General features: G+C 42.9%; 1 protein-coding gene across 3 annotated transcripts in view; it reads left to right on the top strand.

Annotated features, from left to right (window-relative positions):
* Positions 1-21183, top strand: part of RNF145 (ring finger protein 145) — a 44663-nt gene extending 23480 nt beyond the window's left edge. For all 3 annotated transcript variants that reach the window (XM_030957303.1, XM_030957304.1, XM_030957305.1), the window contains exons 4-11: positions 3550-3641; positions 8470-8705; positions 12193-12368; positions 13930-14070; positions 15105-15287; positions 16895-17042; positions 17707-18063; positions 19569-21183. In XM_030957303.1, the coding sequence (XP_030813163.1) occupies positions 3550-3641; positions 8470-8705; positions 12193-12368; positions 13930-14070; positions 15105-15287; positions 16895-17042; positions 17707-18063; positions 19569-19997 (1762 nt within the window). In that variant the 3' untranslated portion in view covers positions 19998-21183. The remainder of the gene's footprint in view (positions 1-3549; positions 3642-8469; positions 8706-12192; positions 12369-13929; positions 14071-15104; positions 15288-16894; positions 17043-17706; positions 18064-19568) is intronic.
* The last annotated feature ends 4268 nt before the right edge of the window (positions 21184-25451 follow it).

The following is a 25451-nucleotide window of genomic DNA, read 5'->3' as shown; positions in this document are numbered from 1 at the left end:
TTGTACCCTCACAGTCAATGCACCCATGCTGCATCCACTCTTGGTGTGCTTTGCACACACCCCTTGGTCCAGTGGTGAGTTTTGGTCTGGGATCTTCTTGCTCCCTGTTGGATTCTTTCTCTGTCTCCAGGTGGGTGTTGGCTGCTTTTATTTGGCTGGGTTGCAGCTTCTGCTGTGACCCAGAGCTCACACTGCTCCCAGGGCCTCCCTTCATGTAACTGAGCAGGAGTTCAAGATAAGTTCAGCTTTCCTAGGTGGAGCTTGCAGCTTGAGGCTGAAGACTCCAGCAGCTTCAGCTACTCATGCTAAGGAAAATTACTCAGACAAAAGAATGCAGTTTGAAAGAATGCAGTGAACTAAATTAATTTACCACAGTCCTGTTGCTCCTGACAAGGAAGGTAGATGCTGGTTTTATTTCATATGTAGTAGCACTAATGTCTTGCTTAGAAGAATCACATTTCTTTTACCCATTTCCAGCAAAAAGCAGCTTGGGAAAAATAACTGATGCAGAATAGAAATGATAAGATTAAACACACTGTTAATGCTAAAACTGGAGTTCACATAATGGTCTTATTTCATGTTTTGCAGTTTTATTATGATTGTATCCCAGGTGTGTTGAGCCTCACAGAGCTTAAAATGAGAAGGGTGGGAGCAAGAGACTGAATTGTTTCTTCTGGACAAGCTTAAAATACACTTAATTTTAAGGTTGTCTGTAGACATTAGAAACCTCTGAGAGTGTGTTTGATGTTGACAGTGCAGATTAATCACCCAAAGTAAATGTCAGCAATATGAGTCAGTTAGGTCAGATAACCACTGTACCTTATGTCAGTCAATTATAAAGCATATTTTTAGTGATGGAAGACCTTTTTGTACTTCAGTAACAAAGAAACGATCACATGTGAAAAATGATCAGCTTTGGAGCAATTTAGTCCTGACTGTCCATGGGTACCTGTTAACAGGCCAGCAGTTGGATTAAATGAGGCTGGGAATGACTCTGCAGAATGAATCTGATCTAAGCTTTATTCTTAAATCCTAATTTTCCAAAGTAATGTAGTTTCAGTCATTTCATTAACTAGTAAATAATGATTTCAGCCTTCTTGTTTTCTTACACTGCTACAGTAAAGTGAACAATCCTCAAATGTAAAAGCTGGAGATTAATACAGTTTTAATTGATCAAAATTGAGTGCAGGCACTTGCTTTTTTCAGCATCTTGTATGGCACTGCAGCTGTTTGAGGCATCTTCTGATTGGTGTCTGTGCCAAAAGATCCTTGTGTTTGTACTGGTAATAGGAGAATCATTGCTTTCACTTTCCTCATTCAGCCATCAGCTAAAAATACTGTTTAAAAAATTTAGGAGATCTTAAAACATTGCTTCTCCAAACTGGTGGGCCTAAAACTCAGTTATAATTGAGAGTTACTTAGAGAATTCAGGCAAGTGCAGACCTCTGTGCAGATGACTGAATCAGACAACAGCAAGAAATGCAGCTTGAGGAAATTTGGGTCATCTCCAAGCACGTTCTGGTGTTCAAGAAGCAACTGTAAGTGCAGCTTTGTTCGTGTCTCTTGGCTAAGTTGTGTAAGGTCATCTTGCCTGCATTTGGTATCCTGGATGATTTTATAACCTGTTTCCTAACAAATATAGAAGAAACTTGATGTCTTCACTGCTTTCCTTCCAGCAGCTTAGAAATAGGCAATGTTTCCAGCCAAAATTTGAGGATGGAACATGATTTTGCTAAGACAAAAAGCCATCTCTAGTATCTTGCAAGGGCTGTTATTTTTTTCTCTCTCCTGTAACTGATGGATTATCCTGTTTGTGTTGCTGATACTTTCAGAAAGTGCTTACTGCTGGTCCATATGATGAAAATAAATAAAAATAATCAATTTGCCCAAAGGATTACAACCTTATGGATTTGGGAAGGTGGAAAAAAAACCACTTGGGTTTAGCTGTACCTGGAGAACAGTGGGAAGATTTCTGTCTAGAATTGTCATTTAGGTGCCTTTTCACTCCTCATGTGCTTTTAATTGTAGGTTGCAGTCTAAAGAACTCATTTCAACATACCTCACATATACTATGACACTTGAAAAGCTGCTCTGAGTAGGCAGTGTTGTCAACTACGAAGAACAGGCTTTGAAGTGTTTGTTTTAGTACTTTGAGATTTATATCTTGAATTCCAGAGATTTTTTGCAAGTGAAAATGTGAATACCTTTGCTTAGGGTAGCAAGTTAATCCTAGGAGCAGGGTATATTCCCACATTTCTGGGGAGAACTGAATGTTCCCAGTAGCACTAAATTGCATCTATTTCTGCACTAAAATAAAAAGAGCAGTTTCTTGTGTTGGCTGTGGTTTTTAGTCTTGTTTTGCTGTGCTTTGTCTGCATCTGCTCCCAGCAAGTGTGGCTGGCCTCAGTGATAAAAATAAACACAGAATAACTGAATTGCCCCTCGAGCAAACAGACTGTGAGCTCCATGCGGGGTCAGACCAAGTGTGTTTGTCTGGCATTCCCAGGATGTGATGCAGGTACATGTGAGTCCTGGACAGGATCAGACAGAAACAAACGCAGGGTTTTGTGCTGCTGATGCCAGAGCTGGTGGTGCCCTGACGAGGGTGGAGCAGGAAGGGTCACAGGGCTGGATGTGGAAGGTGAGGAGTATTGCCTGCTGTCTGATGGCAGATTAAGGAGCCACTGCAGAATTCCTGCTGTGCTGGTCCAGGATCAGCTTCTGAAGGTGTGAAATACCTGCTTTTTGTTTGAGGTTCATATCTGAGTTCTGTTGATGTGTTAACCTACTCAAGGGCAGAGCCAATGGATAACCACCAACAACGGAAAACTGCCCAGGGTCCTCAGGTTCTTACCTTGCACTTTGTTTGCCAGAGCCAACCCTCCCAGCCCACCTTTTCTGAGGGGAATTCTGGGAGATTTTCAAGCTCTCTTACTGTGTCTGTCAATAGTGTTTTATCAGTTTGTGGGTGTCTGGTAGGATAGAACTAAACTTTCAAATTGTGTTGGACAAAAGGGTGATGTAGCAACTCTGTTCCTGACTCTAGTCCATGACTATTGTTTTTCCTTCATACTTATCTTTTAATTGAATGTAAAGCACTTCTTAAGTGCAAAATACTATAAGTATTGAATTGGAAGATCTCTCTGTCAAGCTCTCAAAATTTTTTTCACACATTGCTGGTGGGAAAAGAAATTATTGTTAGGAAGAAAAACACTTAATAAGGATACTTAAAAATGGAATGGTGCCTAAGAGGCTTTGTCAATAAGCAGTTTTGAGGCCACGCTCTGAAGAACTGCTTAGATGTCCCAAAGGATTTTTACAGCTCTGCCAGTGAGTCTAATTACAGATAATTCTGCTCTCCCTTAAGTCATGCCTCAGTTGGATCCTTCCATCAGCTCGGCTGCTGGAACGGCAGTGTTAATACTGCTTTTTGCAGTTTAGTTAATTTGTGGCTGTGATGTACACTGAAGTTACATATATGTGGAATGAATAAATTGCTTCTTGTCTGAATCAGATGGATCATAACAGTTTGTGGGTTTGTGTTTTTAGGGATTATGTGAGGAGCGAACTGGAATCAGGCTATGAAGGACCAATGTACTTGGAGCCTCTCTCCATGAACCGTTTCATGACTGCTTTAGTAGGTAAGTGCTTCAAATAATTGAGAGGAGAGAGCTCTAATTCTCTTAATTGGAACATACGCATGTTGTACCTCTTTGTTTCAAATCTCTTTTATTACTTTAACTTGTTGTGATTCTTATTAATATGCAAGAGGCATGGGAGGACAGCTGTATCCTGCCTGGCTTTTTCTATGCCACTGATTTACCAACACCCCATACCTGCAGCTCTGAAATACTTTCCAGGTCTGGTTGTTATGCTCTGCCCCTGTTATTCTCAGACTATGCAGTCTGATTCACAACTGGAGTGTCTATAATAACCTTTATGTGGAAAGTGCTGTAGAAATTTCAATAGTTATGTGCATTTGTAGTGTTTTTGTCAGTTCAAGTGTTGTACACATAAATTCTTCATTGGCTTTATAGCTAAACAATGTCATTCTCTTACAAAATCTGATTAAATACATTTATGGGTGTGAGCATGGGACTACAGGCTACTGTTTTTTTTTACAGAGTCCTGAGGATATTTCTAATTAAAGAGTTAAGGAATAACAAGTCAAACACATTTAAATTGTTTGATTAATGGCAGAGATGACTTCCCTACCTAAAAATCCCAAATAAATGATGAAGAATTGGACTTCCCAGAGTCTTTCCTTACCCTTTGAACTTTGACTGGAAGAGAATAAATTCAGTGTTAAGGTTGCTACACCAAACCATATGTTCTCCTGAGAGGATACTGGAATACACATACACACACACACCATGTATATTTTAAAATGAAGCCTGAGACAAGCTTGCAAGAAAAATCTTCCTTAATTCCTTTCACTAAGATCTATGGTTTCCATCAGATTATTGACAGATTTAGTCAGCCATGTACTACTGTTGGCAAAACTCAGCTGCTTTCTGTTTACTTGCAGCTGCTACTGGCAGATAAAAATGGGTTTACCACTTTACAGTATGTTAGGTCTGACAGAATTTACCCGTCTCCTGTTTGCCTGCATCTTTACTTTCAAATGTGGCATTTGTCTTTGATTTTAATATTTTTAATAGAAGTAATGCTGGTAATTTTCAAGGAAATATTATTTAGATATAATTTCATCTCTCTTCTGAATGTCTAGATATATTTTCCTGTCTTGTCAAATGATGCCAAAGTACAGCTAAAGCTTCTGGCATGTTTTTTATGAGAAAATGTTTGTAATTAGTCCTGTGAATCTCTCCCAGGTGCAGTGCAGGGTTCCATGGTAAAGCAGAATGCCTCAGAATGCATCATGCAGGCCTGGGCAGGAAGAAATCAGGAGGCATTGTGTCATTCAGTAACACTTGAAAACTAAACCAAGAGTCAAACCCAACATGCTGCATCTAGGTTTAATAGACACTAAAAAGAAGTGAGAAAAAGATAATGGTTTTATTCAATACAGTTTTGGGTTGTAGTGGGTATCAGACTAAAGTGTCCCCTTACTGTAATTGTGTTTCAGAAATAGGTGCTTGTGACTGTACTAGCAAATGTGTATGTGTTAACATATTTAATGTCCCCATTCTTAATTTTCCTTATTCTTTCAAAGCCAACTTGAACATGTAATTTTGGTCTTGATGACAAGCAGTCATCTTCGGGGAAGACTTGTGAAAGTGGCCTGTGAGGCTTGACAGTGTTCTGTATAAATAGAAAATGTTTTCATTTGTTGTATACAAGATTTGTTGTATACAAGGTTATTTATTCAGTGGAGTTTCAGGAATACACAGCACTGAGTGGTGTCATCTTCACAGCATAATTAATGTACAGGTGCTTTGCACCATCTTTTTCTCACACCTTCTGACAGGGTGTTGTGCTGCAGCACTGCTGGCAGGCACCAAAGCAGGTGCATGAGGGAATGGAATAATGGTGCTACTGGTACAGCTCTGGTTCCTGAAGTTCTGGTCAGAATTAAGGGAGTGATGTACAGTATCAGTTGGTTCACAGAAGTAACCTTTGTTTATGCTTTTGTTCATTAATACTTTCTGAATGGGATCTCACAGTCATTTCTTCCCCTGCATTCAACTCAGTTAAATGACTATTGTCTAGGGATAATAAAGTGTTCCTAAGTGCTGGATGGGAGAAATAAATGTCTTTGGAGATGGCCCCTTGGATGAGTGAGCTACTTTGGAGCACATCAGCTGTGAACTTCTCAAAGCTGCTGTGTGGTTTTGCAAGTGATGCTACCATGAAGACTTGCTTATTCTTACGGCACAGTAATGGGGTTTTATATTAACCTTAGGATACCTTGTTTTTGAGTAAGTCACTGATGTAGCCAGGGACTTTGTTGACATCAGCTTTCTAAAATTGTGAATGAAACAAAGATGCTTCTCTACTCCAAGTGGCTGTACCATGTCAGCTTTCTTGTTGAACATTTTCCATTAGCTTATGCACTGGGAGGCTCTGGCTACCTGTCAGCAATGTTTAATGTATCTGTGGAGGTTTGGGGAAGGGAAAAGAATGGGCAGGATCTTCACACAGTCGATTTCTTCCTCATTGCCTCATTCCCTAGCAGAGGACCCTGGTTGGTCTCTTCCAGGGGTGTTACAGCAGTTGGGTTCATTAGCTGTGTCTGCCAGTTTTCAGGCCATAGCATTTCAGTTTTCAGGGTGCAAACATTCATCTGGGTTTGATAGTCATAGCAGATACCTCGAGTGTTCAAATCTGTGATTTGATGTGAGGTTACTTTCTCTGGCTGATCCTGCTGTGTGATGTTGATGACTGATGCTGTGCAGCCCCACCTGCAGATAAAGTGTGATTTATGGCAGAGAGAGATAGGCTGTCCTGAACTAAGGTGCTGCTACTTCACTTTAAAATGGGAAGTACCATCACGCAAAGTTCCATTGGAGACATTCATGCCTTTGCTGCAGGGGTTGAGAATTCAGGGAGGAGGTTGGAGCCTCCAGAGAAAGTGCTCCATGCATTTCCTTTGATGGTGTGTACAATTCTCCTTCCCATGACAAGTAACTTTAGACAATTAGAAGGGTGGGAGGGCCAGAGCTGAGCAGGAATGAGCAGCACACTCCACACATGGCTGTTGGAGGAAAGCAGGTTCTGCTGTTTACTGAGACTGAACTCAGGCTCTAATTTGTGATCTGAGAGCTCCAGAGAGAGAGCACTGGATTGTTTAATGTGGTGCTGTTGCAGTATTTGATTTCAGATGACAACACTCTTATTAAATGCTGAAGAACACATTGGATGCTGGTGTTTGTGTCCCTTTGTGTGTGAAGCTGAGTTGCCGTAGTTACCGTGAGTCGCAGAAATCCTCGCAAGCTGCCTGCCAGGCTCCTGAATATGACAGCACAGCAGTGAGCTGGTGGTGTCTGAAATAGGCTTGTAGCAACGTGTGTGTGGGCAGAGAACAACAAAGCAGAGGGAGAATGCTTCAGAGCTGGAGTCAGCTGAACGTTTAAAGAGATGAGTAGAGTAACTTTCTGGGAGGCTCAGAAGACCCAGTATGCTGATAGTGTCGTGCTGAGAGCAAGGGTGCTTGTTCTGCAGAGACATCTGCTAATTCAGAAATACATCTATCAAATTGACAGTAGGAATTTAACTTGAAAGGGGACAGCGTGAAGGAGGGAGGACTTTGTATGCTTAAGTAGTAGAGATTAGAGATTGCTTTCAGCTCAGTTGCAGTTATTTTGAAAGCAGAAGTCTTTCCCTAGGTAGGAGAGCTTGGCAGAATGAAAGCAAAACCCTACTGCTGTTTCTCCTCCTGCAGCTTCCCTCCCCAGCCCATCCAGAAGGGCTTACAAGGTCAGTGAGCTTATGTGAGCACATGGAGCTCATGCTGACCTAGAGATGTTACTGGCCTTGGTCAGGTTCCTCTCTTTTCCTAAGGCCAGCTTCTGGTTTCAGGAAAAGTTACGAAATGCAAACATGGAGGTAGTTCCAAACCAGGGCATTAGCGCTTGAATTTAGTACCACATATTGTGGCATTTGGATATAAATTAACATAGATGGTGAAGAAGGGTCTGTTTTCAAATAATATGCCATAAATTTCAAATAATATGCCATAAATTTCTTCCTTACTCCAAAATGATGAGTGAGGATTGTTCTTATCCAGGCAATGTGCATTTTATCCCATTCAGTTTCCTCTGGGATCGAGGGTACAACTTCAGTGTCTCTGAAGGGAGCAGTTATATTGAAGTGGTCTTAGTGCTTTAGAAATACCACCCTCCAGATCTGTGGGTGTGTGGGGGAGATGTGCTCATGCTTGTGTCCCCACCAGCTCTTAAAGAGAATTTAGTTGTTAATTATCTGTCACTTGCAAGCCTCAGTGATCATTCTGAGCAGCTGCCTCAGGGCGTTATGAAATTATTGAAGTCTCAGCTGCTGACCTGGCTGTTCTCCTGTTGCTGTTCTTGGTCAGTAATTCCTCTTGCCAGTGTAAATATTGTTGCTCTAAAAGCCATTTGGGACCTCTGATTGCTTTTTTGTGTAGGTCAGGATGAAATAGTGTAGCTAGGCTTCAGAAAAGCTGCTGTGTGTACAGATACTGTGATGGGATTTCAGCTGAGCTGGGGGTGGTGAGGAAAAAGAGGGCTGGCTTGTTGAGTTATCCTCTGTATGATTTATTCCTGGGGCTTTATTAATCTGATTCTGCATGTGGTTTGGCTTTACAGCTGGCTAATCTGGGAAGTGAAAGCATTTTGGAAAGGGTAACTTTAGTGACCCAGCAAAAGACACGGAGAGGAGCCTGGTTTCATAACAGAGATGTCCTACTTAGAACCATCATAATATGCTGGGTGTTGATAACGGTGTTCTGGAAAGATAACGTATTAAAAATACGCTTTTTCCTGAAGGGGATAATCAGCTTGGTTCTGAACTGCTGTGTCGCGTTTCCAGGGCAGCTGGTGGTGTGCACGCTCTGCTCCTGCGTCATGAAGACCAAGCAGATCTGGCTCTTCTCCGCGCACATGCTCCCTCTGCTGGCCCGGCTCTGCCTCGTCCCGCTCGAGACCATCGTCATCATCAACAAATTCGCCATGATTTTCACCGGCTTGGAAGTTCTCTACTTCCTGGCGTCGAATCTTCTGGTGCCCTATAACTTGGCAAAGTCTGCCTACAGAGAGCTTGTGCAGGTAGGATGGTGGATGCAGCCATTCTGTTTTCTGAGTCTTTTATGCAGGAAAGAAGTAAAAAAAAAACCACTTTAGCTGTCTTCTGTGCACCTGTGTTTGTGTGCTAACTCATCCTTTCTCAGCCAACCGAACAAGCTCCTGTCCATAGCATCTTCTTTCTTTAATTTATGTTAGCTTTGGATGGGTGAGCAGTTAAGACATGAGCCTGAATTATGCTGCTGGCCAGCTGAGCATGGCCACTTTGCTTGGACTTTGCTCATTCCTTCCCAAATCCAGGCTAAAAGACAAGATTGTGTCACACTGGAATTTATTTACAGCCTTATGAAGTGAGGAATGTAATCCCTGGGCATTCATTGTAATAGCTGTTCATTTCAATAAACACTTTCTGTATGAAAAGTGTTTGTAATTATAGAAGTGGTAAATTGTAAGTGACACTGAAGCTGATTTTGAGTCTAATGATCACTGATTTGAAAAGCCTGTGATGTTTTCTTTAGAGCAGACACATTACTGAGACCTCGAACAAGAAGACTGATCTGATGTGTCCATTTTCTTAATGCTTTCCCATCTGATAAAAGTTTAGTTCAAAGGACACAAAGGACACTTTCTCAGTGGTACAGAAACATCACATTTCCTGTATTTTTATATATAAAATATGTGTATTTATATATATGTGTATACATCCTTCTGTATATTTCAATATAAAAAGATTGATGCTTGCTTGGCTTTTGACTGAGCCACTGTTTCAGTTTTTGTCACTGCCTGGATTTTTTTTCAAACCAAGGCATTTGGGTTTTTTGCCTGCTGCTCTTCAGTCCAGAAGCAGTCTGAAAACGAACTTGTTAAGCTCTTTCAAAACCTTCTTTAAAGCTCTTGTTTGCTGTCATATCTGTCATACACAAACAAAAACTTGGCAGCAGGAGGTGCGTGCTGTGCCAAGGTCTCAGCCTGTCATGTTGATCATTGGTGTCTGGTTATTTATTTTGTATGTAGCTGGTCTTTAGAGCAGGATTATCCTTCTGTGTTTGTACAGCACCTAGCATTGGTCTGACCTCATCCATGGAATCCCAGATTTGTTTAGGTTGGAAAAGAACTCTGAGCTCATCAAGTCCAACCATTCAGACATGTCCCTTAGTGCCACATTTATGTCCAGAGATGGTGAGTCCACCACTGCCCTGGACAGCCTCTTCCAATGCCTGACTACCTTCTCAGTGAAGAAATTATTCCTGATACCCAATCAAAGCCTCCCCTGGCTTGTAGATTTGCTGATTTAAAAATTATTTTGGGAGCTGACCGGCAAAGCTTCAATATCCTGTTTTCCAGTGAGAATAGAAATATCATGCTTACTGTGCATGAGTGGCAACATTTGGGGTAAAACAGTTGCATGTCTGCACAGCTCAAAGCCTTGCAGAAGATTGGAGCCAGCACTTCCATTTTCCATGTACATGAATGGATGCACAGTTTGGCTCCCTGAAGTCAAATTCAGATAAAATGTGGATTTGAGGCCTGTGCCTATTTTTTATTAGACACGTTTAAAACACTTCAAAATCTTACAAATGTTTTAATTGCAAATACATTCGAGGTTGATGGGGGAAAATACTTGTTTCTTGCTGATTTTTTGTTTGTTTGTCAGAATTGAGTTCTAAATATTGCTGTTACCCAAGTCTCCTCATCTCTAGAATTGCTTTTGTCCCCCTAGCCCATCCCAGTATTTCATCTTTGCATGCCAGGCTGTATTACAGTAATCCTGAGGAAGTATTCCTTGTATTCCTGGCCTTTGGACACTGATCATACTCTTTCTCCTGGCTTTTTATCCAGAGGACATAAAGTGTTTTTCCCTTGGGAATACAGAAAAAATGGCAGAAAATTTTGTAATGTGGCACTGGGTTTATAAGAATGTTGGATGCTGCTTTTCTAAATACATGTGACAGAGTTGCAGTGAATAGTTGGGAGTGGTTTTCACATTGTAATGGCAAAACGTGGGATTTTTGTTTTTTAAGAACTTGCTGCTCTTTGCTTGTTTTGCTGAAACAGCAGAAAAAACATCAGCTCGTGGTGTGTTCATGTACCTGGTTGTAACTCTGCTACAAATCAAGCCTGAATGTTTATTCCAGAGGAGGATATTGCCACTCCAGCTGGAACATTTTCATGCTTTTATTTCCATTCCTGTAACTCTGAGCAATTGTTGGTTTTCAGTGCTGTCCTTGGTGTTTGTGGGGTTTACACAGAAATCCAGCTATTTTAGGCTGGATTTGATTGTGGGTTTGATATCAGTGTCAAAACTTAGTGAGTATTGGGATGTTAAACACCAGGAGCATTTCCTGAGAGCCCTAACAGGTGAACCAGGGCAGCTTTTTGTGTTTGTGTATGTGTTAGGCTGTGCCCAAGGGTATAATTTAAAAGCAAGCCCAGAACCTTGGCTTGCCTGTTAGCAGCAGAAGGTGCCAGAAATGTCTCATGGTTATGAATCTGCATTATGAGCGTAGCGTGACCCTTTCCCAGTGTGGTGGAACACTGTGCCAGGAGCTGCACAGGATTGCTTGCCCTGCTCCCAGGCCAGGGGAGTCTCCTGAGGGCAGGTGCACTTCCTTGTCGAGTCTGTGAGCAAAGCAGGAGCTTGGCACTGTGTCCCTGCCAGCAGCATATTGCTTGTCCCTCAGCCCCAGTGCTGCAGCAGGTCCCGTGAGTGTCATTGCCCTCATGCTTGTCAGCTTGTTTAGCATTTCCAAAAATTTCCTTGCCATGGTGGATTCTATGGCATTGTGGGAAGCAGAATTAATAGTTATGATCAGTTTCCTTTTGACCTAAGTCCAGCTAGATGAAGTTCCAGCATCTTGGAAATGATTGCAACTTAGTCTTTGCAATGCAAAGGAAGTACTTTGAGCTTCAGAGTCTTCCAATATAAGTCTTAAGCATGAATTTCAAAACACTTGGTGGATTAGGTATGTGATCCTTTTGAGATACTTAAGCATAAAATGTGGGGGAGTTTAAGTTTTTCCTTAAAAACAGGTCAGCAAAGTAGATTTACTACTTTTTTAATGGTATGACTCATTTCAGTGTCTAATGTGTGCAGTGACTTGGCAGTAGCTTTAGAGAAAACAACATTGCTGAGACTTTAACTGGGCAAGAGGATCTGAGGGGCTGGCATGGCCCAGAGCCACGTGTCCTCATCCCTCCAGCTGTGAGTGGGCTGCAGGGAGCAGCTCCAAGCCAGGTGTTTGTAGGGAGGGACATGGGGCTGGTCTGAGGGTTTGCTGCTGGAGTCAGGTACTTCTGCCTCCTGCCAGACAGACTGGAAATGTCACTGCTAAACCTGAGCTCTGCCTTTGTCACAAACTGTACTTTGATGTGCCTCCTCTCTTCCTGTGGGGTGGCTGATGTCATGTGGATCATCCTTGCCTTCCTTGTGACTCTATTGTTGACTTCCCTTTTGTTATCAAATCCCAAGTGCTGTGACTCAATAACAAATTGTCTTTTTGTGTCTTCCCAGGTGGTGGAAGTGTATGGGCTCCTGGCACTGGGAATGTCTCTGTGGAACCAGCTGGTGGTCCCAGTGCTGTTCATGGTGTTCTGGCTTGTCTTATTTGCTCTTCAGATCTATTCCTATTTCAGTACACGGGACCAGCCTGCCTCCAGAGAGAGGCTCCTCTTCCTCTTCTTGACCAGGTAATTCAGGAGCCTGCAGATGGTTGGTTTTGTGTTTGAACTGTCTTCTGAAATGAGTATCTGTGCTCTTTTAGAGATGAGATATGGATATTGGCTTTATTGCACTTGGATACCCAACAAGTATTTGTCCTTATTGCAGTGACCATGCATATAAACCCTGTTAAGCTTGTCTTGTAAAGGCATGGATCTCATTCAGGGCAGACATTAATAGAACTGTGGGAGAGCTCCCAAAGAAAACAAAGTATTCCTTTGAGGAAGGAGTCGCCATAATTAAAGCTTTGGTCCAGAAGTTGTTTTCACTATATAAATTGGTTTTAAGTCTGAGATATTTCAGCTGAAGTTCAGTCCATCTGATACCTTATTCATGATGGTGTTGCTTTCTGGGCTTTAGATGTCTTACTTTCATCATTTTGGTGTGGGACACATTCTTGAGTTCATCCAAGCAGCCAAAGCACCCAACTCCCTAAGCAACTTTTGAGCCCAGTGGTTATTGTGGCAGAGGTGTAAAGATCAGAGAGATACTGGATTTGTAAAAGCTTTCTAAAGACATTAAAAGGTTTTATAGGCCATAAAGTTTTATAAAGTTTAAAGGTTGTAATATAAAGGATAGAGATCTGTGTTGGTGCTGTTACTGAAAAGCTGCATTTGAGGGATTCTCCTGGCTGGAACCTACATGTCTTTTTCAGCTTTTGTACATGCAGAGGGAGCAGGAATGCAGGGCAGAGAGGAGCTGGGGGTGCTGCAGAAGCTGGGTTAGGCAGATTAGGTACAGTGCCATAGTGGAATGGGGAAAAGAGGGGTGATAGTTGTCTAAACACAGCCAGCTAGCACAGGACAGAGTCTTTAGGGATCATACATCATTAGTTCTGCTGTTTGATTCTAACTTTTCCAATCAGACTTTCCAGTTGCTGGGCTTTTTCTTGCCTTGCTGTATCTGTCTATGGTGCCATCCTGTAAGCTGTCAAAATTAATTATCATTAAGAAGAAATGGCAAGGATTTATATTGCATATAGCATTAAAATTGCTTATGGTGTCACCCTGCATTATGCAGAAGCACTGACTATATTCCTGCTTATTAACTAAACCACTGGAGTCTGAAATTTTTCTTCCAGTTCATTTCTTCTCCAATTTTTAAGTTTTGTTACAATAGAGGAGAAGCAGTCCTTTTCCTTGAAGTTGAGTTTATTCCTACATCAGATTGTTATATTTCTCCTATTTGTAGCCAGACAGCTCTGGGCTGGCCTGTGGCTCCGAACCCCAGCGGCAGCAGGACAGTGCCACCACGTGGCCCTGTGCTGAGGGGACTGCAGGGGTGTCACAGCACAGCCCGGCCTCCAAGGGGGAGCTGCAGTCAACTTATATCTTGGAAAGAAGCAATAAAATCCACTCATCTTTTTCGTTTATTGGAAGACTTAATGGCAGTGTAGAAATTCTAGCATTTTCATTAAACCAGTCCAAATTTGCTTTAAAACCAACTTGCACAGTTAACAGGACAACGGGAGAGCTCATCACAGTAATTTTAACCTTTTCTTTTTGTTTCTTTTCCTCTCTCTCCTGGCAGTATTGCCGAATGCTGTAGCACTCCATACTCACTGCTGGGTTTGGTCTTCACAGTCTCTTTTGTTGCTCTGGGAGTTCTGACTCTCTGCAAGTTTTACCTGCAGGGTTACCGAACGTTCATGAACGATCCTGCTATGAACAGGTGAGTGCCTCCTTGTGCCTAGGATCTGAAAAGAAACAGATAGAAAGGGGATTTATATAAAAATACAGGGGTGGCTGTATCTGACTCTTGATTTTTGACAGATGCCAGTTTGTGTGTGCATTGAAAAGATTTGAGGTAAAAATATTTATCACAGACTTCTTGGGAACATGGTTCATTTCTGCACAAATTCAGGGCTGTTACTTGGGATTTGCAATCACTTCTATTTTCATGAGTCACTGAAAAATTTTCACATGCTTGCATAATATAAACACTTTGTATTTTCATTTCCTCATGTCCCCTCTAATCATGTATGAAACATTACTACTCTGTGAGATTTAAAACACAGCATTGTATGGATTGCTTGTAAATTGTTATGGGAAATAGCCAAAATGCTTTTTCTCAGGCTTGTCTCAACTTGTCTAATATGAAATTGAGATCCTGACACTGCCTTTCCCGTTACTCCAGCCCATAACTCTCTGTAGAGACTTGAGACCATTTGCAAAAGAATGTTTTACATTTTGGATTCCAAGATGTAAAAGCAAAATTGGTATAAATTGGGGCTGCATAAGAGTAACCTATATAAGAACATCTTTTGGTGAAGTGTGTACATTATTGCATCAAATAGTTATGGTGATCCTCAGAGGGATTAAAGTCACTCTGAGGTTCCAAGACACAAAGGAGTGGATAGGTTTAGGTACAAGGGGAATAAACTGAAAAATGGCAAAATTGGTAACTTGCCTAAATTGGGTCCTTAAAATGCTTTGTGCTGGGTGGTGTCTGAGCTGGATGTAGCCCAAATGCTGCTTGTCAGGAGTAAAATCTGCTGGTTCATAAGCCGAGCACTTCAGCATTTCTGAAAACATCCCTCCCTGCTTAAAGCCTTCCAAGGGACACCAGTGAAACATAAAACCAGTGGCATATGAAAGGTTGTGACAGAAGCAGGCAGTTTATTTCCTGGTGTTTCTAGATGTGCTTTTGAACCAGCATTGACACAGAGATGTGATTGTTTGGTTTTTGACTGTGTTGATCTGCAGGGGGATGACTGAAGGAGTCACACTCCTGATCCTGGCTGTGCAGACAGGTTTGATTGAGCTCCAAGTTGTGCATCGGGCGTTCCTGCTCAGTATTATTCTTTTCATTGTGGTGGCATCCATCCTTCAGTCCATGCTGGAAATTGCTGATCCCATTGTCTTGGCACTGGGAGCCTCAAGGGACAAGTAAGAGACTGGTTTCCTAAACTGAGAGTTACTCAATGTTCTTTTAGGAGGTGATAAACTAGTAATTGATGGCTTTTAGTACTTGTAAAGTTGCCTTTTTTTTTTTTTCTGTATGCAGATTTCTTTTCTAGTCCAAGTTCTCTAGTTTTGTGGTTCCGGTTAAGCAAATCCAGGGCTCTGCTCTCCCCACCCACACTCTATTGTGTGGGTTTGCAGAATGGTTTTTCTTAACCTCCGCTGCAGTTGGGTGAGTTTCCCTCTAAAGCAGTGATCCCACACAGCTATTGAGGGTGGGAAGTTTCTAGGAGTGACCTTGTGTTAGATATTGTAAAACCTTTTTTTTTGTGATCCCAAAATGATACGGTTTACTGGCACAAAATAAGAGGTGTAAGGTTTGCCTTAGTGTCCCACATGTTTGGATTGTGTGGGATTGTTCAGCTTCATTTGTGTTTTGAAGAGCTGTATTGGTGCTATGTGGTGTTCTCATATTAATCTGTTCTGTTCTTTGTCAATTGCTTTTGTCTTTTCCCTTTGTGTAACCTGTGAGTGAAGAAATGAACAGAGGAGGTTTGTTTATGTGTAGAGTTTGTTTAGCTTGGAGATGTTCTGTGTGCTGCAAGTTAACTTCCAGGACAGAAACAGAGGGAAAGGGAGTAGAGCCAGGATAGGAGCATCTGCCCAGCTTAAACAAGCAGACTGTGGGGATATTGAGTTTTAACTCTTCTGCCAGCTCTCCCAGGGAGTTCTAAATCAGCAAGAAACAGGATAAATTCCACTTCAGCTCTCTCTTCCTCCCTCACCCACAGACACAAAACTGTAGACCTCAAAGTCACTCTGATGTTCCTTCAGACTGTATTGAATTAATCAGTTTGTGCTGCTGTCCTGTGCCCCCAAATGGTTTGACTTTTTCTGTACTTCATCTCCAGAGCTAAGAGAGGTTGAAATACAACCTGAGGAACAAGTAGGGGTAGTATAGTAAATTACTGGAGATATTCTGAAAGCCTTCACAAATGGGTGGCTGTAAAAAGATTGATGGTGTGTTTAGCTTGGGGAGGAGATTAGGAAGAAGTAGGTGATAGGAGCAGAGTAAGGACTGGCAGAGATGAATGTTCAAGTCCTGCTACATTTCTTCTTTAGTGATCTCTGAATTGGGGAATATTCTTCTAAAGGCATCAGGGTTAAATCTGGTGATGAAAGGAAGTAGCTTTGCCCCACACATATCAGCAAAAACCATGAAGAATAATTGCAAGAATTATTTAATTTGGAGACCTCTTGTTTGTTTAGAGAAGTGTCCAAACAGTTACACATTTAATAATTTATTTAATGGACTTCCATCTGTAACATTCAGCATCTCAAGGACTTATTTTGCCCATAATTTTTGTCATTCTATTGAAAACAGCAAAGGTTAGATGTGAGAGAACTTTCCACAGTCGTAGGCATGTGTGCAAGCTGGGAATGAGACTGTGCCCAAGTAAAATAGAAACTCCTTTCAACCAGCTAAAGCCTTGAGCAATTATCTAACGTGCCTACATCCAGCAGTCATTCTATTCTTATTCTGACACTCAAATCTGACTTGAAAAATAAAAACCTATTGTGTTGTTTTGCAGGAGTCTGTGGAAGCACTTCCGAGCAGTCAGCCTCTGTCTGTTCTTACTCGTGTTCCCCGCGTACATGGCCTACATGATTTGTCAGTTTTTCCACATGGATTTCTGGCTGTTGATCATTATCTCCAGCAGTATTCTAACCTCTCTTCAGGTAAGAAATCAGCCTTGTGAAGCCCTGCATTAACTGTGATCCTGTTATTCTAAGGGGGAAAATACATGATGAGAAAAGAACAAGGATGAGAGAAGGGCAGAATTACAAGGGGTGATAAAAAAATCTCTTTCTGTGTCCTGTATCTGAGACTGAGGAGCTCCTGGGTGGGCTGAGAACAGAGGTGAATGGAAGTCTACTTCAAATTGTAAAGCCAAAAGGCTTTTGAGGATGTGTAACAAAGTAAAAAGGTTTTTTCCCAGAGTACTCATTTATGTGTCATTACTTAGCCATAACTCTTTGAAATCAATTTGATGTTTGAAACACAGTAGTGTAAACTAAACAGAGGAAATGTTTCATACTATAAGTATTTGTTATTACTTGGGCTTTTTATTATTAATTTTTTTAATTGCCCCTTAAAATGCTCAGTGCTCTTGTTTAATCAACTCAGCTGTGTTCTGGACTCAGGAAGGTGAAGAAGGGGAAGTGCTTGGGAACAAGCTTAAATACTTTGCAAGAAAGAGCAACTTTTATTTGCCTTGAAGTTCAGCAACAATTCCACTACTTTGGGGCTTGCCCTCTGTCCAGCTTGGGAGCTTTGTGTGGCCAGCACTGACTCAAGCTCCAGTTCAAAAAGCTGAGCTCATGGTCTTGCACTGTGTTACAGGTGCTTGGGACCCTCTTCATTTATGTTCTGTTCATGGTGGAGGAGTTCAGGAAAGAGCCAGTGGAGAACATGGATGATGTGATCTACTACGTGAATGGCACCTACCGGCTGCTGGAGTTCCTGGTGGCTCTGTGTGTGGTGGCCTATGGAGTCTCAGAAACCATCTTTGGAGAGTGGACTGTCATGGGTTCCGTCATCATCTTCATCCACTCCTACTACAACGTGTGGCTGCGGGCCCAGCTGGGCTGGAAGAGTTTCCTCCTTCGCAGGGACGCTGTGAATAAGATAAAATCTCTGCCCGTGGCCACGAAAGAGCAGCTGGAGCAGCACAATGACATCTGTGCCATCTGCTACCAGGTAGGAATGGGAGTGTCAAAGGATTGGCTCAAGTGGAAATACCCCCAGACTAACTTCAGTCTTCAGCTAATAAAATAAGTGCCTTGAATTATGTATAATGAATAAAACTGCACTCAGTAAGTTACTGGAATCACCCAGTTTTCTGCTTTGTGCAAATTGATTTGGAGTGCTGTCACCAAGATAATTCTTAGGAATGAAGAGCTTGGATGTGCTTAAACTGCCTTTTTTGTTTTCTCCAGTTACACAGCAGACTCTGTCCTTAAGCTGCTTTGACACCTCTCATGTTTGGGTTGATCTGGTCTCAAATGTTCCCTTTCTTCATTACTGGAGGGTTTTGTTAGTGAAAGACAAAGTGTTCTTGGTAGCTGATTTGTTACTGTTCTGTAGAAGCAGCTCAGTCTCTACAGACATTGCTGCTTCATGTGCAGTGGCAGTTTTGTAGCAGAAACCTAATTATCAAAAGGTTAAGGGTCTTGCTAACATGAGCCAGCAGATGTAAGGACCTTAGACATTAAGGCTGAAAGTAATATCTTCATCACACTTCCAGCTCCAAAGTGTCTTACTCTTGAATGGAAATTGTAGTTATGTGTGACAGTGAAAGAATCGCCCTGACATTAGTAGTGTGCAGTTAAGAGTGGATTTGGATTGGCTCCAAACTTGATAGAAATTCTTTGAAGAGTAAAACTGCCAGATTGAATGACAGTGTTCAAAACACCAGACTAGTATTATGTAGGTCTCAGCTGGCAGAGTTCATGGTGTCACTTCATTTTTGGTGTTGTTACATGTTGTATCTGTCGTGCTGTTTTGAGTTGCATGATTGTTTCTTGAGCCAACCAGTCCTGTGATTCTCATCCTGAAAAGGTCAGTTTTAATAATAACTTGCAAATAAAGGGGTTTTGCCTCATTTTTAATGCCTGTAATAAAGAAAGCAAGACCTGGCCTGTATTTGAACTGTGTGTGTATCAGAGAATCATTAAGGTTGGAAAAGACTCCAAGATGGAGTCCAGCCTGTGGCTGATCCCCCTGGCACTGAGTGCCACGTCCAGGCCTTCCTTGGACACCTCCATGGACAGTGACTCCACTGCCTCCTCTCCAATGCCTCCTCTCCAAACCTTTTCTGTGAAGAAATTCTTACTGATGCCCAGAACAAACCTCCCCTGCCACAGCTTGAGGCCATTTCCTCTTGTCCTGTCTCTTGATCACTGAGAGAGGAGACTCAGCCTGACCTGGCTGTCCCCTCCTGTCAGAGAGTTGTGCGGAACCAGAAGGTCCCCCCTGATCCTCCTTTTTTCAGGCTGAGCCCTCCCAGCTCCCTCAGCTTCTCCTCATATGAAACACTGTGAGTGGGAAGGAAGGAATGTTCCCTTTCTTGTCTGTGGACTGCTTCTGTCTCTTCCATGCCTGATGAACCCATTAGAGGCATGAAGTGAGAGGAGAGGAACAGGATTACAAATAATAATATATTTCTTTTTTTTCCTCTTTTTTTTTTTTTTTGTGTCTTTCAGGATATGAAAACTGCTGTAATCACTCCATGTAGCCATTTTTTTCATGCGGGTTGTCTTAAGAAATGGCTGTACGTGCAAGAAACCTGCCCTCTGTGCCACTGCCAACTGAAGAGCCCTTCACAGCTCCCAGGACTGGGACCAGAGCCAGTGCAGCAGCCAAATCCTAGTGCAGAGCAAAACACCAGGCCTGGAGATGCAGCTGAGCCTGGTGCTGAGTGTGACCAGAGGCCAAGTGTGAAGGACAGCCCGAGCAGGGGCCACGATGGACACGGGAGCCCCGAGGCCTCTGCCCAGCCAGGGGGGTCTCACAGCATGGACAGTGAGAGCAGCCCCTGTGAGGCCAGCCAGGGAGCAGCCTGTGCTGCAGAACTCATTGCAGCCCCAGAGGGGGGCTCTGCTCGAGATCTGAGGGTTTGTGTCCAGCTCTGAGGCTACAGAGGATGACGTGGGAACAAACACATTGCAGAGATCCACGTTTGACTCAGAAGAAAACCAATCCTTCCACAGCTGTGAAAGAAGTGTAGCTGTTAATGCTGGTCAAAATGTAATCTCCCATGCTGATTTTTATGGGCTGCTTGGTAGTGGTAACTCCAGTGAGATGTAGTAGAAATGACTCCAGAAGCTCTCTGAACTGTGGGCATAGGAAGGATGTCTGGGAATAAGTAGCAGTGCTAGAGTGTTTTCAAGATGTAGCTGAGGGGTGAGAGGAGTGAGGGGTCTGTGAGGCGTTGTGGCCAGAGGGACAGGAGGCTGCCTTGGTTGTGGTCAGGGAGAGGAGTTGCACAGAGCCATGTCCCAGCTCCTGAGGGGCATTAGGGGCCGTGAGCTGCCCGTCTCTGGCAGATGGGCAGCTCTGGTTGCTGACATTTTTTATGGCACGTAAGCAAAAATCAAAGATGTAACAGCAGTGATTGTACCAGGAGGTGGAAGCACTCTTAATACGTCGTGTGTATGCTTTGGGTGTTCTTGGGGCAGTTGCATTTGAATTTATGTAATCTATAGTGACTCTTGACTTTTATGACAGAGTCGTCAATATTTTGATGTATATGAAACTTTTGCTCATAATGGGCACAGTGTGGGCTGCATGAAGTAAACTAAAGCTCTCATGAACACTTTGCCTCTGCAGGAGGAAAGTGGGATGAGTTTTAGGGCACGGATAGAGGCCTTGCAGGACTGTGCTGTGTAATGTTAACCCTTGCAGCTGAATTAAACAGTATTAAACTCTGGCGATATTTGCACTTTGGGAATGAGTACATTATTGTGTATGATCAGACTCCGCAAATGCCACTTTTAAAAGCTGTTAATAGGTTTGCACCTTTTTTTCTTTGACAAGGACATGTCCATACTTAAATTTTTACATTCATCATGGCTTCAAGTAGAACAAGGGATTGGGGTGGGGAAATAGGCGGGAGTAGGGGGCAGGCAATTTTTTTATGTGAATTTTGATATGAAGAGAAATTAGTCACTTATTTATACGATAGGCTTGACTCAAGTGTTTTTCAAAGTCGGTATTCCTAATGTGAAATGTGATACTATTTTATTTTTAGTAGTAAATTTGGATGTAGACTGACAGACATAGCTGAATGTCTTAATAAATTACATTTGAAGATTTTTACACCTGGTTATGTGATTCTTGCACTGAAACTCCACAAGCACGTGTTGAGAGATTTGAGTAACAGCCCTCTGTTTCCCCTGATGAGTGAAACTCCCTGTGCCTGTGTTCTCCCCCATTTCCATTTCAGTGCTCTGTGTCCTGGTGGTACCTCTTGCTCTCCCCTCTTCTTGTCACCAGATCTTGGCCAATGCAGAACTCTTGGCCAATGCACGTTTGCTCCTGGAGGCTGTGACTGCTGCTGCTGAGCCCCAAACAAACCCCAAATCTATTTCTTCCCCCTGACAGGATGGGAGCATCAGTTACACCATCTTCTGCTTCTCTTTCTCAATTTTGTTTTCTTGTCTATTAATCATAAATTTGGGTTTATCATGTGCTTTCACTGATCATCCCAAAACTTTTATTAGCAGCTTGGTGTGTTTGGGGAGGGGGAGGAAAAATTGGAGAATGTTTTCTTGAACTCTTCTGTCCTTTCAGTCTATGGTCTGGGTCCTGCTCTTTCATGCCTGCATTTCTGTGGAATTGAATCTTTCTCAAAAGGATGTTTTGTCCATGCCCCAGCTTTCCATCTATATAATTTAGGCTGTTTCCATTCTTGCCACACTTTAAAAGTCTGTGGAGTCGGGAAATGGGGATTTTCAGGGCAGAGCTGTTACAGTATTCTCCTTAGTGTGGTGGGAAAAAGGCTTTCCCTTAATTCACAGGATGTGTTTGAAGGAAACTCTGCTGAACTCTGCTTGCTGTCCCTGTGTGTTTAAAAATAATTGAGTAATGGAAACTTGGAATGGGATCCCCCCAGTTCCATGGTAAGGAGCAGGTGTAACCCAAGTGGGAAGAGCCAGGCTTGGTCAGCCTTGGGAAGGGAGTCTGGAGGGCTCTGTGGGCCACACAGGTACCTCAGGTGACCCCAGGGAAGGGAGGGAGAGGAACTCACCTGTGGCATCACCTGGGGGCAGAGGGCAGGAAGGAACCACGGGGTCCATTCTTACCCCACTCTGTCACATCATTTTCATAAATGCAGGAAGTGGTGTGGAAAAGGTAACAACCCCCTGAGCTTTGCTTTCCCTGCTGATGCCAAGGAGCCTTTTGGCCATGAACCTTTTAATTTATAACCTGAATTATTCATAACTAGTTGGTAATGCCAGGGCTGTAGGAAAGGACTGAATTTCCAGCAGTGTGGGTGAGTGCCCCTGGAGGCTCCTTGGGAATCGGGGCCAGCAACAGCAAGTTCAACAAACTGCCTGCCAGGATTACAGGATGGAAACGTGGATGTGGCATTGGAGGGGAGCCTGGCAGACCAGGAAGGTTTGTGATCTTTCAGGAAAAATGATGCTGCAGTGTTCCCACTGGAGTGACCCAAAAGTGACTGTTCTGTGCTGGGGAAGGTGCTGCAAGACGTGGAGGCTCAGGGAGTCCTGCACCCTGCAAAGAGGGCCATGAAAACAGCTCTGGTGCACTTCTACTGAAAAAATGGTAGTTAAAGAGGGAAAAGAGAGGAAGGGGAGCAGAGAGAGTTCACAGGAACAGAGCTTGAAAGGTGAGTTACCTCCATGAGGTGCCAACACTGAAAAAAAGAGTTGTAAGAGCAAAGTGAGGTGGAGCGTGTCCAGTGCTGCAGGGTGGATGAGGCACAGCAAATTGGTTGGTAAAATCTGAACTGGAAAATTTAAAGGATGTGGTGAGTGTGTTCATTTTTTTTTTGCTTCATTTTTGGTTTTTGGCAACTCAGAAATGCTGGCAGGATACCAGTTTCTGAAAACTAGGGACAGCTAGCTCTAGGAGAAACTTAAAAATATGCCTGCAAAGAATGGGGGTGGGTGGGAAATAAATACTGATAATCCAAGCAGGCCATATCTTGCAGGTCAGGAAGTTCAGGGATGAAGTGAGAACTGCCAAAACAGGCCAGCTTAGATCTTGCAGGAGAAATAAACTTGAACAGGAGGAAAAGAGGGAAGGCTGCTCTGGAGGAATGAAATGAACCGTCTGTCTCAGTGCTCTGCAGAGCATCTGGGTGAGCACTCCTGACCTCTATGCTCTGTCTGGTGCAGAACTCCCTCTTGGACACTGCTTTGAGTTGATTTTCTATTTCTCTGCAGCTGTGCATGAGTAAATGGGAAAAAAATGCTTTTGGAGTGTTTATGGTCAGGGTGTAACTGTAGGCTGAGGCTTGAAATGGTTTTCATGTGGACTCATGATGGTGGTGTGATTGATGAACATTTGGACTCAAAAAGATGCTTCCAGCTAGGTGATATAATGGGAACAGTTGGGGATTTCATGGCTGGTTGGTTTTTTGTTGGAAATAGGAGTGCTGATCACATGGTGTGGTGGTGTGTGTCTAGTCAGTCCTATTGGCTGTCCCAGCTCTGGGCTCAGGGAAATAAATGGATTTACACAAGGTGGGATGACTCCATGAGGAGAGAAACAAGTCTGTGGTGAGGGGTTTGATTTGAAAGCCTCTCTTTGAGCTGCATTGCTCTCAGCTCCTTTGGTTTTTGGCAGTTTTGCAGCAGAGGAATCTATTTCCTTCCTTGCTCCTAGTGAAACACTTCATTTATGCCAAGGCTGAGAGTTCTTGAAATGCACAAGGTTTTCCACCATGGGAAAATCCCTTCTTTTGGAGTCTCTTTTTTCCTGATTAAATTAAATTTCAATCATTTTCTAATATAGACAAAAATAATTGGGCTTAAACTGTCTGAATGTTTTAGAACAGACTTCTACATTTTTCCTAACTGGCAGGGACAGGCAAGGAGTTTGAATTCACTTGGTACAAAATTCAGATTTTCTCTGACAAATAAAATGCAAATACAAAAATAATGATATCAGTGTGTAAGCTCCACCTGTCCCACACACACATTTTTGGGGAAAACTGGCCATTTGAAGCATTTTCTGGTTTTGGGAAACATTCAGAATGAGAGGAACCAATTGGGGGTGGATGTGATGTCACTGGATTTTGTTGGGCCAGGGCAGGAGGCCTCCCTGGTTTGGAGCCAGCAGGATGGTGCAGAGTGCAGGGCTGGAAGGTCTCAAGAAGGAACAATCCATGGCCTCTGCAGCTCTGTGCTGCTCCCAGGAGGGCTGTGGAGGTGACCCGAGATTGGTGCTGCCTTTTTTCCTCCTGCATGTTAAATTTGTATGAAGAGACCTTTAATTTTTCAGCTTTTCAGTCTCTGCAGTGCCTGGAGCTGTTGTCCCTGATTGCTCATTCTAAGCCTTGCCTGTGATGTCGCCCCACAGAAACATTTGTGGGAAAGATTGACAAACACATTTCCCCACTAATCTCTTTGGCTTTGCTGGCATGAAGCTGTCAGTAAACGCAACCTCAAACTCCGTTTTTCTTCGTGTTACAGCGCTGAGTGTGGCAGTACTGCTGGTCCCCATTTCTGTGACATGCATGTGCAGCCACATTAAAGATCGCAGCTCACAGCCCCACACCCCAAAGACACCAGTTTTCTTTTTGACAATGCCTGTTTCTGTTAATTATGGCTATTTTACTCCCTGGATCCTGCTAGACACCGAGGTGTGGTGGCTTCTCTCCTTGGGGCAGCTCTGCTGTGCCTGGGAATGCTGAGTGCCAGTGTGGAGAGCCTGGCCAGGGAAATCCCATCCCTTTTCATAAGGGAGGTTGTAATCCAGCTGATAAACCAGGCAGCAAATGCATTCTGTGGCTCTAAAGTATTGGTTGTTCCCTCAAAAAAAAACCACTTTTAGAGAAAAAGCTTGCCTGCTACCCTTGGTGAGCTCTCTACAACTTCCCCAAAGTTGTATTCCAGAGGGTTTTTCCTTCTCATTTTCCCTGGCAGAGAAGAGGAGGATGAAGATGGCAGAATCAGGAGGAAAAGGGAGGTTGGGAAGGGGAGAAGCAGGGGCTGGGTGCTGCCAGCTCATTAAACAACACTCAGAGAACTTCTGACACACAAACCTAAGGGAGACCATCCTGTTTAAAGAGAGAAATCACGATAGAAAAATAATTTAAATACATAACCAACCCAAATAAAAAAAAAAAAAAAACATAACCAACCCAAATTAAAAAAAAATTAAATACATAACCAACCCAAATTAAAAAAAAAAAAAAAAAAAAAAGATTTCTTTGTGTTACAAGTAATTAGACACAAATTTCCCCAGTAGCTGCCATTTCCTGGAGGCTTACAATCCACATCCTTAAATAAATGTGGTAGCTGAAACACTCTCAGCTAACAGCACAGCCAAAGACCAGATGAGCTGCAGAATTTTGCAGCAACAGATGTGAAAAGCCCAGGTCTGCAATGTGGATA

The sequence above is a fragment of the Camarhynchus parvulus genome, chromosome 13 (assembly GCF_901933205.1).
Source record: "Camarhynchus parvulus chromosome 13, STF_HiC, whole genome shotgun sequence".
In the NCBI taxonomy this organism is placed as follows: Eukaryota; Metazoa; Chordata; class Aves; order Passeriformes; family Thraupidae; genus Camarhynchus; species Camarhynchus parvulus.
This window is presented reverse-complemented; position numbering and strand designations above follow the sequence as displayed.